The 12776-nt window shown below is 42.2% G+C and overlaps 1 protein-coding gene across 2 annotated transcripts; it reads right to left on the minus strand.

Moving 5' to 3' along the window:
* Nucleotides 1-1411: 1411 nt before the first annotated feature.
* On the minus strand, nt 1412-11960 carry pmp22b (peripheral myelin protein 22b). 2 transcript variants are annotated; one of them, XM_079260692.1, is made up of 5 exons: nt 11801-11960; nt 9052-9142; nt 8772-8865; nt 5928-6068; nt 1412-3777 (listed from the first exon to the last, which is right to left on the minus strand). In XM_079260692.1, the coding sequence occupies exons 2-5, from the start codon at nt 9127-9129 to the stop codon at nt 3617-3619; spliced, it is 474 nt and encodes a 157-aa protein (XP_079116818.1). In that variant the 5' UTR covers nt 9130-9142; nt 11801-11960; the 3' UTR covers nt 1412-3616. The 2 variants fall into 2 exon arrangements, with proteins under 2 accessions (XP_079116818.1, XP_079116817.1); XM_079260691.1 differs by lacking the exon at nt 11801-11960 and adding an exon at nt 9809-9982.
* Between the last annotated feature and the right edge of the window lie 816 nt (nt 11961-12776).

Here is a 12776-nt window from a genome sequence, read left to right on the forward strand (position 1 = left end):
ACTGCTACAACAGTGGCTGCAAGAAGCACAAGCATCTCATCTTCCGCTTGGACTGCACTCTTCTGGACGGAGATCTCTGATGGTGGTTGTGGGATCTGTTGTACAGTCACTCTTCTAGTTTGTAGTCAGGACCCTGAGGGCTCCACATACTGGCGCTTTGGCGACTTTCACTTTCCACTTCTGTTCCTCTCTTTCAGCCTTTGCCTTTCTTCTTGTGAGCTCCGAGTAGACTTTACTGTCTTTGCATAAGTTTCAACAAAATTTTCCTGCTTTGCATAAAAATTGTACAAATAAAAATGACTAAATTAAAATATTGCTATAAAATGCTAAGAATTGATATAATTATATTAAGAAGAAATAATAAATAATAATGTTAAAAATAATAAAGACATGACATTTTTTCCCTCTTCCTATAGATTTTAACTGCTGCATCTTTAGTTTCTTGGCCATCGCTTGTTTATCTGTCTGAATCTGGAAGTCCCACAGGACAACTACCACCACACCACAGAAGGTGGAAATATCTTCCACTTCCTGTTCCGCTACACAATTCCAGCTCATTTGTTCCATGCATTCTCTTCTTCCCTGCTTTTTGCATCCTGCTACTATAAGCTGGATTGTCTAGTCTTCTCCTTCACACATCTTCCACATGATGTCCTGTAAAATGCATGTGTGCTTATAATCTTTTGATTTGTGTTCCACCTTACAGAGCAGCTTTTTCCTCCTTATATCAAGATAAAATTCCAGTTGCAATTTCTCAACCAATTTCGAAGTAACCCTCTGGCATTGGTTTGTGTGACATGTGACTTAATATGCGATGCATAATTATGATGTATCATTTCATTTGAGTAGTGTGCAGCTGTCTGCTCTTGTTCATCCTGTATGTAGCAAACAGCATGAAGCAATACTGCTGTTCTACCACACATAGGCAGTGTTTTATTAAACTGGTGTGATGCATCAGTCCTGGTGCTGCTACTGAGCTCATCCACAAGATGGTGCTGGAACATAGTACTTTAAAAACATTTATTCTGCAAGTAAATTTGCATCCAGCAAAATGGAAATTTACCTGAAAGTATTCTGAAATGAAATACTTGCGATACTTTCTGCTGGCTCTGCACAGCAACTCATGCCTGCAGACATGCATACCAGAATGCAGTGTCCTCACTTCACACCAGGCTAGTATGTCAGAGGGGGAGGTAGTGGGAGGCTGTGACCTCACTGGCCTCCATAAACAATCCTCTTTCTCAGAGTTCTCTTCCATAGCTGGAGATTTAGACACATATAATGAGCTCAGCACAGAAAGGCTGCTTGTAGACTATTGTCTTGAAAATGAATAGATTTAAAAAGTTTTAATAAAACATTTCAATACATTACATAAACTGCAGCTTATAGGAAAAAAAACTCAGTCTTTGTGGTAAGAAACATCCTTTAATGAGTAAAGTCCAAGTAGCTTTGGTAATATGAAGAGCATTTAGAAATTTAGGTGTAAACATGTTGTTGACAGATGCAGGTTGTAGCTTCACAATGAACAGAAAAGAGGGCAGTTGTCATTAGAGGTTTTCTCTTCAAACTGGACCCAGTGACGAGTTGAAAACCACAGCACACCTGCTAGTGGAAGCTCTGTACGAAACCCCTTTAATCCAACAGCATCGCCACGTTTCTGAGGAGATGTCAAGCAGAGGACAGACGCTGTCTTACGGCATTTAAACAAGTCCTCTTATAACTGATATCATGAGAGACAGTGTTGACGCTGAAACAAGAGCTGCGTGTTTTGAATAACTGGCATCGTGCACAGTCTCTTTGCAGCAGTGCGTGTGACACAAGTCGCATATAGCATTTGCAACCTAACGCACAAGGTTGCTCACCTGATCCACAGACACGTACTATAAGGTAGATTTAACGACCTCGGCTAAACAAGACAGGAGAATTTCCACGGCTGCGCTTCAGCTGCTGACATCTCTGATCCACCTCGAAGCATATGAGCATGCATCTCCTATCAGTTACAGATTTATCATTGCAGATTGTTTGCTTTTCAGTCTTTTCCCAAAGTTTCCCCACATGAAACTCATGCAGTTGAGACTGTAAATCTTTAGCTTTCCATGTTAGCGTGAATCTTGTCCTTTTGTAACAGTGGAATACACAGTGTTGAATCATGTGAGAGTAGTTTTATTTCATGAGTGTTTTAGGCTAGATTGTCATAAAAAGCTGTTATGCTCAACATATAAACAGTGTTTTATACAGTAGAGAAGAAAAAAAAAAAACATGTAGACGTCAGTGAGCAGAGACTGCAGCATGTCAAACTTCAAGTATGTAAAACAGACATTTTTACCATCACCGCAAACTTCCCCATCCTTTCACCTCATACTAAATATATTCTATCAACCGGTAATATTTATATGGCTTCAGCTTGGTTGTATTTAGTTATACCATTTATAAATGAATATGAATATATATATATATATATATATATATATATATATATATATATATAAAATAATAATATATATAAATAATATAATTCCTTTGGCAATAATGCCCTGCAGTTTTATTTCCTTCATGATATTTAATTAAAAAGGCAATTTTGCTTCTTGAAAGTTAAGAAGTTAACACAAACATCAGGGGGAAATACAGGAAAAAAGAACCTTATTTAAAAATATTCCTCTTTCATCTGACTTTTTACAGGCCTGCAGATTAATACTGACATTCCAAATGACTGGTTTGTATTAACGCACCACCTCGGTGGTAATTATTCATCAGGTACAGTAACTGATAAAGGGAGGAGATAAAAAGAGAAAATCAGGCACTGCAAAGTGAAATTAGGCTGTGTTCCCTAAAGAAGCAGTCAGGCACGGTTTGTACAAGTGTTCCTCTGTCTGGTTCCCCACTTTAAATAATGGTGAGCAGTTTGACTCCATGGTAAATGATAGCTATCAGTAACAGGAATGATAAACACGTAGCACCATCTCTCGTTGAAAATAAGAAATAGAAAAATACTGAAAATAAAAAATCTTCAAACTTGCAAGTTCACAAATAGAAAAGAGAAAAAGGGGCCAAATCTATCTTTAGTGGCTATGCTACACCCATAGATGTTACCACTCTATTTGTAAAGCAAGCCCATTAAAAAAAAAAAAAAAAAAAATTTTCTTAACCATCTACTTCTACACATGCACATGTTAATATCCTGCAAGAAACTTTTTCTGTTTTTTTTCTTATTAATTCTTTGGCAATTGTGAAAAAAAAATGCAAAAACAAAAACAAACAAAATCCAGAATACTGTATAATTATTTCATCAATACAAACGAAGACAGAGGCACTTAATCTGCTAAAACAAAGCTCGCAGTATCCATCGACAGAGCGACACTAAAACTATGTACATATATGTAAAAAGTGTTATAAATAGGTTTTAAACCATAGATACTATATACATCTTTTAACTGAGACAGTGTTGGTGTTTTTGTGTTGGTTGCATGTTGATTTTTTTGGTATTACTGCCCCCCACTCCCCAATGCTGCCTGCATTCTATCTGCACTTCATAACCTCAGCTTCAGAGGGAGAGGGGGGGTTGTAGCACTTGCAGCTGGGCGCGGGTTAACTGGGAACAACTGACAGGAGCAACGTCTCATTCTCGCTTCCTTAGGATGACGTAGATGAGTCCACTGATGAGCGCCAAAGGGAAGGCCACCCACGCCAGGATGTAGGAGTAGCCGAAGGTGTCCTTCTCCGGCACCCACTCCGGACTCATCACCGTGTAGATGATGGCTCCGCTCATCACAAACAAGCCTGCAGGGGAGGAGAAAGGGAGCACAGAATAATGCCTGCTGTCAGCGTGATCACTTATCGGGTCAGGTTACTCGGCAGCGTCGCGTTTGCCGTCTGGTATCCTGGACTGAACCTGGTCTGGCGGCGGAGGCGAACTTGTCGGTCTTTCCCAGAAAGCACGGCTCCACATCACAGCCTCTCATGCTTTCTCAGTCCCAGCCTGCCCTTTGCAGGCCTTTCCAGCTTCCACCTACTTCTCTTGTCTGACATGGCATGATCTGCTTGTCAGACCCCCGCACCGCCAGCCTTCCTGACATTTTAACTTGCACAGCTGGCTGTGTTCCCAGTGCCATTCCTGTTTGGCTGAGTGGGCACCTGTTTGCCTGGCAATGCACCGGCTGAGTATAGAGAAAATCTGGCATTTTGCAAAAGGGCTGCCAAGGGGAACACAATAGACTGGCAGTCGAGCTGCTCTCTAAGCCAAAGGGCATAAAGCACAAGAGACAAGTGGAGCATAAAAACCATTACAAGCTGGCTCAGAGACTTCCAGCCGTAGATGATGCAGCGAGAGCGTTGGCTCGGTGCGACTGGTGCATTATCATCCTCTTAAATGTTGACATGCTATCTTTCCAAAACTGACTTCAAAGTGATAAACAACTTAAATTGTGATGCCTTTTCCTTCTTTCTGCTGTTAAGCTTCCATTAAGTCTTGCGCTTTCACCACTTTTTATTTGATTAGTGATGGATGGATTTGTCAGACATCGACCAGACTGACTTTCTGTTTATTTCTATATGTCATCTTCTGGTGATTTGAAACATATATGTAGGAATTTTCCCTAAAAATTCCAAAAACCAAAACCCTCCCACTTTGTTTTTGGTTTGAAAATGAGCTGTTTAATAAAAAACGTATCCATCGCTCCACCTTTATCCCCACAAGGCTTCATATCGTGCCACATTAACTCCATGTCAGAAGTAGGAAGCACTTTTTCCCCTCCCTGTCAGTTGAGCTATAAACGGCCATAAGCATTTCAGAGTTCAGTTTACTTCAGAAAATTAGTTAACAGTGTTCTCCAAATGGATTTACTTGTATTCTTCCCTCATTTCGACGAAGACTTAACAAGCATAAACATTTTGTGGAGAACAGTAATGAAAGTGCAACAAAGAAGCTGGTTAGCTAAAAACACATCTTAACCCTTAAAATTCTGCCTACCATTGTTATTTATTGAAGACCAAATATTGTACTGGACTACTTTTACTGGACCCTTCCTGATGCAACCGTATTATTTCTACTGGAGTCTGGTCTCATAGGGAAACTGCATTTGCAACTGATTTGAAATAAGTTTACTTAATCAACACTTATGATTATATCCTGCATTATTATGCATAAAGAGTGTTAGCATTCCAGTGGTGTATAACATGTAGGTACATTTATATGCCATGTCTTGCCTACGGGACGCCTGTTACCACCTGCTTAACCTTTGCCAGTAGAGCCTTAATTAAACTTAGACTGCTGAACTGACAGTTTGTGGAGCCAGTATATGACAGAGAAATTAATGTGTCATTTTCTGACAGGTGTGTGAACCTTCCAGCTGGCCACATGGCCCTGTCTGTAGTGTCTTTTTTACATCAACATGACTTGACAACATGTAAGCTGTTGCAGTGTTTTAGTGTTATCATCAACGTTTCATTATGTCCTCAGGAAATTGTCTCAACATGGGGAAAAAAAGGGTAAAATATGTCTCTTGTGAGGGACTTAAACTTTAAAAGGCATCCATCCATCCCAATATTTGGACTGTTAATACTGTTAATGGACAGAAAACACAAATCAATGATTTCCTCCTACACAGGGACAAGAACTGCGTCCTTATGGTCTACTAGAGATCTACAGGCAGATGGCTGCCTGTCCTTGAGCCGGGTTCTGCCGGAGGTTTCGTTCCTGTTAAAAGGGAGTTTTTTCCTTCCCACTGTCACCAGTGTGCTTGCTCAGGATGGGAGATTGAGTTGGAGCTTTGGTGAATTGACTTTCATTATGGTTTTTTTTTTTTCCTGTCTGTAAAGTGTCTTGAGATGGCATTGCCGTGATTTGACGCTATATAAATTAAGTTGAAATGAATTGCTAGTAAAACTTTAGTTCATGTTTGAAGTGAAGCATACAGGAGGTGTGAACTTACTGGCAATGATCTGGAAGGCTCCAGTGAGGAAGAAACGCCCGCCTTTCTGCAAAGTGAAAAGCTGGAAGAAGAAGAGGAAGAGCGAGAGGCAGCTGAAGATGATGGAGAGGATCATGAGAGCCTGGACCGACTGAATCCACTCTGCAGGACAGAAGACAGCAGGGAAAGTGGCTTCAGTCAATACCTGAACAAAAGTCAGAACATGATTTATATATGAGATTAACTTAATGAGCGCACAAGAAGAGAAACGGCAACGCTTTGCGCAGCCGCATTTCAGCATCCTCCTGTACAGAGTATAATGTCCAAACAGGACGTGTTTACTTCAGGGAATCTGTAATGGATCAGCAACAATGAAGCTCAGGTATCTTGTTGCTAAAAGCTCTGGGTGCCCCTCACAGTGGGACCTATTACTCAATCTTCCTCATTGATCGTCCACTAGACCTCCATAGGTAGAAGCCATTAACCCATTAGAGCCCCGTATTGACGAGGAATACCATCTGCTGTTATCTATATGAGCATGTGCTCGTGTGTTTTATTGTCCCGCGCTAACATGTCAGATTTCCAAGAAGGGTCTATTTCTAGTCTGTGGGTTATCCGCTCACTTCCTGGCCCCTCGGGTTTCCTGAGTGCTCAGTCTCGCTGCTGTTCTGCATCCATCGATCTGGCCTGGTTAGTCGTCTGCTGCACATTCACAGTTCCTGTTGTTCTTCTCCGTGCAGCCACATCTCTGACGGCTGCTGCCATGATGTCGCAAGGTTGCCTGATCACAAAGTTACTCCTCCATTCATGTGTTTCTGTCCTGACCGCAGATGAGCTAATACTTCAGACTGATTCTTTTAACAGGGTTTCTCATCACTGCTGAGTCTGTATGCACAGTGCTGTGTAAGTCATGTGTTACTACATCATGTTATTACATAATTATTACATCAGATCTTTCCTAGAAAACACGATTCTTTCCAAAGTTGGATGTTAATTGTTGGTATTATTGGGTTTTTATGCTGGAATAATCTCTGGTTTCTCTTGGTGTTGTCAGGCACACAAGTATGGATTTGCATTACTTAAAGAAAAAAAAATGAGATATGAAATTTAAAACAAACCAAATTGTAGCACAACATCCATGCTCCAGCAAGGCATTTATTACATATGAATCCAGTAAGATTCATACATGTAGTCTGGAACGTTTGTCTGGTTGCCTTCAGTGATCCAATAACAGCAGAAAAGATGGAGGATGAGATACAAGCAGCAGAAACATGACGCGCTGTAATCTTCCAGAGTCGGAGCAACAACTGGATTCCAATATGATGATCTTGTTTACAGATGTTATATATAGTTCTGTAATAACGCTGCAAAACAGCAACAATACGTCTCTGCTTTCTTATAAATACACGTCTTGCCCTCCTTCCTTCCTTGTCGAGTAGGAAACTGTGACATCGGGGGTTTCCTGGTACGAGGCTCAGCTCAGCGCAGCGCAGCGCAGCAAAGCTTGGTGCTTACATTATCTCAGAAGCAAATGTGAGTCATATTTATAAACTGTAGATGTGTGTTTTGGTTGGTAATTGTGGAAGGACAATGCTGAAAGTGCAGAGACTTCTACTGTTATTCCCAACAGAAAGAAAACTTCTGTTTTTAGGATTCCTGCTCTGACAGAGAGGTCGAGGGTTTCTATCTGTGTTTATTTGTTTAGGTCTGTGTGAGTCCTCATGCAGCTTTATTTCAGGACAAGCTGAAGTAGTTTCCTTGGCCGTGCAGATGTGAAGTATAACTCATTCAGCATGTGACGACGGTACATCTCACACTGGTGTCATCAAACCCAAATACAGCCAATATTCCTGCAACCAAGGGCAACTTCAAAGTCTGCAAATCTCTCCTAAACATAACTGCGATGACCACAATTATGATTCACTTCAGAAGGAACGTGATTGCTCAGCTTTTTTGAACTCCCATGTGAGAACCCACATCTCTCAAAACCAGAGCGCAGACCCAGCAACGGCACACGCGCCTTCTTAAATAAACACTCCACGTCAGTGCTCCAATGAAAGCAAGTCAAACAAACTGGCCGCGCCATCTAACTACCTGGCAGAGTATGCAGGCGCTGCTGCCCTGACAAAACACACTGGCTGAGCCTGGTTTATTCTAGACCAATGACATCACCGCGCCGCAGCCAGCAGCTCCTCTGACAGCGACACTTAGCAGCAAAACACACATCTGATGCACCTCATGTGAGCTTGTATAGCTCCATCTGTGGTTTTTAAAGGTGCTGAAGATGATCCTACATCTGTCTGTGTCCAGTATCCAGACTGGTATGGCTTTCATAAATCTCTCTGACACTGCAGCTGCTGCCTTAAATTGTCCTAATGATCCCTGCAAACCAACACTGGACGCTATAATCTGACACTGGGTGTGACCGGCCGTTGGCATTCCATGTGCTGGACGAGCTGGTCCAAGGCCTCCCCTTTCCTTTCAAACACTCAGAGATCCAAAAACTTTAAATACTCTCTGCAACCCCACCCAGATCATTGACGGGCTCCCTCGTGCTTGTCACTACGGACCCCCAACATGAGACCTTATTATGGACATCACACCACGACTATTTATACAGCGGCAGCCTATCAGCTCGCATCCCACCCTCTCAAACAGCACTGCCACATTCTCTGCCCTAGATGGCACCAGAGTCCCGGAGGAGCCCTGACACACCCACATCATCAGCAAGACAAAGGTTTAGTCAAGTGCAACTTTACAGAAAAGCAATGATCAAAGTTAAATGCTGCTGATGTTTGTGCTGTGAGTTAACAGCAGTTGAGATAAATGAATCTTAAAGGTGAGGATATTAAAGAGTTCTCCGACCTCCAGCGGATGCTGGGTTACAGCTGTATCCTCCATTGTAAGCAGAGCAGTTAAACCACAGGTCTGAGGTGCCAGTTTCTCCCGTCGTCCATACCTGGTGTCAAAAATAAACATATTTAGTCAATAACAAGTGAATCGGAACAAAATGCATAAATTTACTGTTATGATTTGATTTATATCTCTTTGTTGACATCACTGTCACATATTATTGTGGGTGATGGATGTGTTTACAACCACGGCTGTTTTCAGACTCCAAACAGAAGCAAAAACTTTTACTCACACTGACGATCGTTGACACAAACAGAAGGACCAGAGCAGCAAGGTGCAGCAAGATGATTCCCAGTAGTAGGAGCAGCATCTTTCCAGGTAATCTGAGTAAGGAGAGGAGATGTGTGTGTGAGGATGTCAGATTGATGGGATATGGGTGTGTCCTGGGAGCATAAGGACACTCTGTGGAGAAGTTCTCTTTAATCTCATCTTTTTTTTAAAGGAACCCTTCCTGAATGTTAGTTTGGAGAGAAAACTGGGTCATTCCTAATATTCCTCATGTGGGCAAATTGGTATCAGGTGTCCTTTTTTTTTTTTGTTTGTTTTTTGTTTTTGTTTTTTTCCGAGATTTTGGTCATGATTCAGCTATAAAGCTGATTTACGTGTTTGTGCCTGTTTGCTCATATAAACCAGAATCTGTGTGAAAAGGTTGTTTCTTTTTCAGATAAACTGATTTCGATGTGCTTTACGCAGTTTGAAATTTCCTGCGCGGGTCTTAAACTGGGAATATTCCCAGTAAAGCTCGTTCTTCTGCCGCGTCTTGTAGAGAACCAGTGAAACATGGTGGGAAGTTATGAGTCTAAAGTCATATCAGATTAAATCCCAGTAAAAATGGATTCCGCCAGGCTTTTTGGAGATGACAGCTGCGTTTTCGTGTCCGTGCGCGCGGTGGATCTGCGCGTCATTCACTTCAAAGCGCGTTTCCGCCTTTTTAAAATCCGCTTGCGACTGAATAAAAGCAAGTTTTGAAAAAAGAAAAGTTCACTTACTTCTAGCGGAGAGCTTGTATTCCGACAGAAACCAGTTCAGGCTTGCAAGAAGCTAAATCAAGACTTTTGTCCCCGCAGAAAAACGTCCCAACAGCAGTAGTCCTGCGTCCTGCAACGTTGCGCTCAGACTAGATTGATGCCAGAGCTGACTTCTGTTATAAAGTGTCTCATTATGGAAGTACAACGCCCAGCGTGCGTCGCTGCGTCATGGAGTGACCCTCTGGTTCACTGCCAGGTTTCCAGATATAGACGCAGCGTGCGTAATAGCGCATATGTTGCCATAGTTACTAACGTGCGGTGTGTAGTGAGCTGCTGATCATTATTTTGCTGTCGTGGTAACTAAACCAACACTGACATTCTTTTATTTATTTGTACTATCTTTTATTTCTGACAGGGTAAAGCCTTTTGGTTTTTATTCTGCAGATTCTTTATTATATTTAGACTTTTTTTTTAAAACGCATTTTACTGAGTACACAAGAAAATAAATGTAGCAGGACTTTTAAAAGATCCCTTTTATCTCAGCATAAAGGGAAATAAGAGTCATATAGTTTAGATTTAAAGTTTGTCAAATTTTGTTACCTTGTCAAGTGCAAATGTGGTGTCATTTCTCTGAGTCTTTTTTTCTTCTGATGGTCACATCAGTCCAGTGACTCATAATATGTGTGTGTATATGTGTGTGTGTGTGAGGAAAAATGTAGAAGGGCAAGCCCAGCACACCATCACAGAACAACAGGATCCAGGGATTTCTGTGTGACGCCACCTGTTTCCAGGGGCAGCAGGAAGACCAACCTCACCTCTGATTTTATAAGCGTTCCCTGCAGTTTAAGTTGTAAATATGGGTGTTGCAAAGAATGCCTGGAATTCTATGAAATATTAACAATGGAGCAGTCAAAAATGTAAATATTTAAACTATCTCTATCTGCTCTTTCCCATTGATCTCCCTCCTCGTGGGCAACAGATTAACCAGTACCTCCTGTCAGCGATAACAGTCCTCGTTCTACTTAACCCCCCCACCCCTTTTTTTTTTCAAGGAGGTGCTTTTCCCTTCAAAATATCAGGAGATTCAGACATATGCTTCCCTCCCATCAGCCGACTGTTGTAGGAGCTTCGGATGTGTCCAGCCTCAGATAACCCCTGTCAACATCCACTTTGTATTCCTCATCACTGAGCTTACACTTCCTGGATCCAGCTGCCTTGTGTTTCTCACTCTGCTGAGCTTATGTCCACACACACTTAAAACAGGGCAGATTGCAAATATGAACTGCTGCTTGGAGTCAACACTCTGTGGATGTGCTGTGATCAAAGTTAGTTACAGTCATATTGTGGTTTCCGTCAGGTGGGATGCAACTGTTGTGAGTTGAATCTTCAGCCTAAGCTTGTGTTGACTGAACGATTAGATCTGAACTCGGATCATATGAGCTGTGAAGGTTTACAGCAATGTAGAGGGGTCTTGTAAAGCTAGCTATGCAGGCACTCCTCATTCCCATCCCTTATATGTCAATGTTTGTAAAAGCCTGGCAATCAGTGGGCTGACTTAGACACGGGAGTGTTAAGTTTATTCCATTTGCGAAGCCGGGGTCGAAGCCAAACTCGGGGGAGAGCTGCATAACAAACATTCAGACTGAGATACCGAATACCGTCACATCTGCAGCAGCGTCTAACATTTCACCTCTGTCGTGAAGATGGAATGACTTATCTTCACGCTAGTGCCCCAGACTGCTGGAGGGCACTCGGATCCATAGATAGGATCTCAGCCAAGGGGCACAAATCTGGGGAGTAGATGTGGTTGAGTTACAGAAACTCCATCCAAATACCAACTTACAGAAGCGATGAAGCGACTATAAGAAGCCACGATAAGAGAAGAAGCACCATGTTTCCTGCTCGTGTGAATAAATAAAGAAAAAGATAAGTTGTCTGTTGAATGCACCACACACAGCTGGACCTGTTTTGACTCTGTTCACTAACCGGGATGAACAACTGTCTCATACTCACAGCTGACACTTTTCAGCCTGGTTGAGAGCGTGTATCCAGCTGATGCTCCTCGCAGGTCGGGGTGAAGGCCTTTTCTGCGTCACTGTTGGACCGCTGGGGAGCAGACCTTGAGTTTGAAGCTGTGGCAGCTGTCGGTCAAAGGTGTCTTAGTCCTTGTTCTGTATTCGGCATATGAAGTGGCACTTTCCACTGAGCTGCTGCAGTTTAAAAGCTCCCCTCCTACTACAGCTCTGCTGGACTCGGACAGCCCACATCTCGTCTCACACTGGATTCTTCTGGCTCCTGTCTACGTTACTGTTTACTGAGCAGCTGCTCGGTTCAAAAGATCACACATGCAGATCTAAAATACACATACATGACATCTCTTAAGGACAGGGTAAGTGCATACGGTGCCGAGAGTTTATTTCAATAACGAGGAGAAAAACTGAAGATAAACAGTAGAGATGGAGGACAGGGGGACAAAGGGAGGCAAGTAAATGTTAGAGACAGACTGGCTGAAAGAGTGATGAGCGCTAGATGTAATCTTGTTTGTGTGCTGATAAGTTTTGGGAGACTCGCAACCGCCTGTCTTGTCATCACACTTTAATCAGACTGGACGTACTCTGCAGGAAGGACATGACGACAAAGCAGCAAAGCAAATCCCTCTTTGAAATACAGAGGAATTAAAAAAACAGGACGGAGTTCTTATGAAGCAAAAATCTACATGTGGAATCCTGATTAAAACGCTGAAATCTCCCCACTTGTCAGAAACCTTCATGACTGCGTTATTTAGCTTCTTATTTGAGGCTGGCGCTTCTGATCAAAGTCGTGTTGACATCAAAGCGTACATTAAAGCAGCAGTTCTCAACCTTTTTGCAACATAGTACCCCTTTTAAAATGTGATTTCAGCCGAGTGCCCCCAACCGCTGCAAAGGATTTCTGGTTAGGAAAAAACATAAATATGTGTTTGGCTTATTAAACTTTAACCATGCAAAAC

The sequence above is a fragment of the Telmatherina bonti genome (genome assembly GCF_933228915.1).
Source record: "Telmatherina bonti genome assembly, chromosome: 21".
Classification (NCBI taxonomy): Eukaryota; Metazoa; Chordata; class Actinopteri; order Atheriniformes; family Telmatherinidae; genus Telmatherina; species Telmatherina bonti.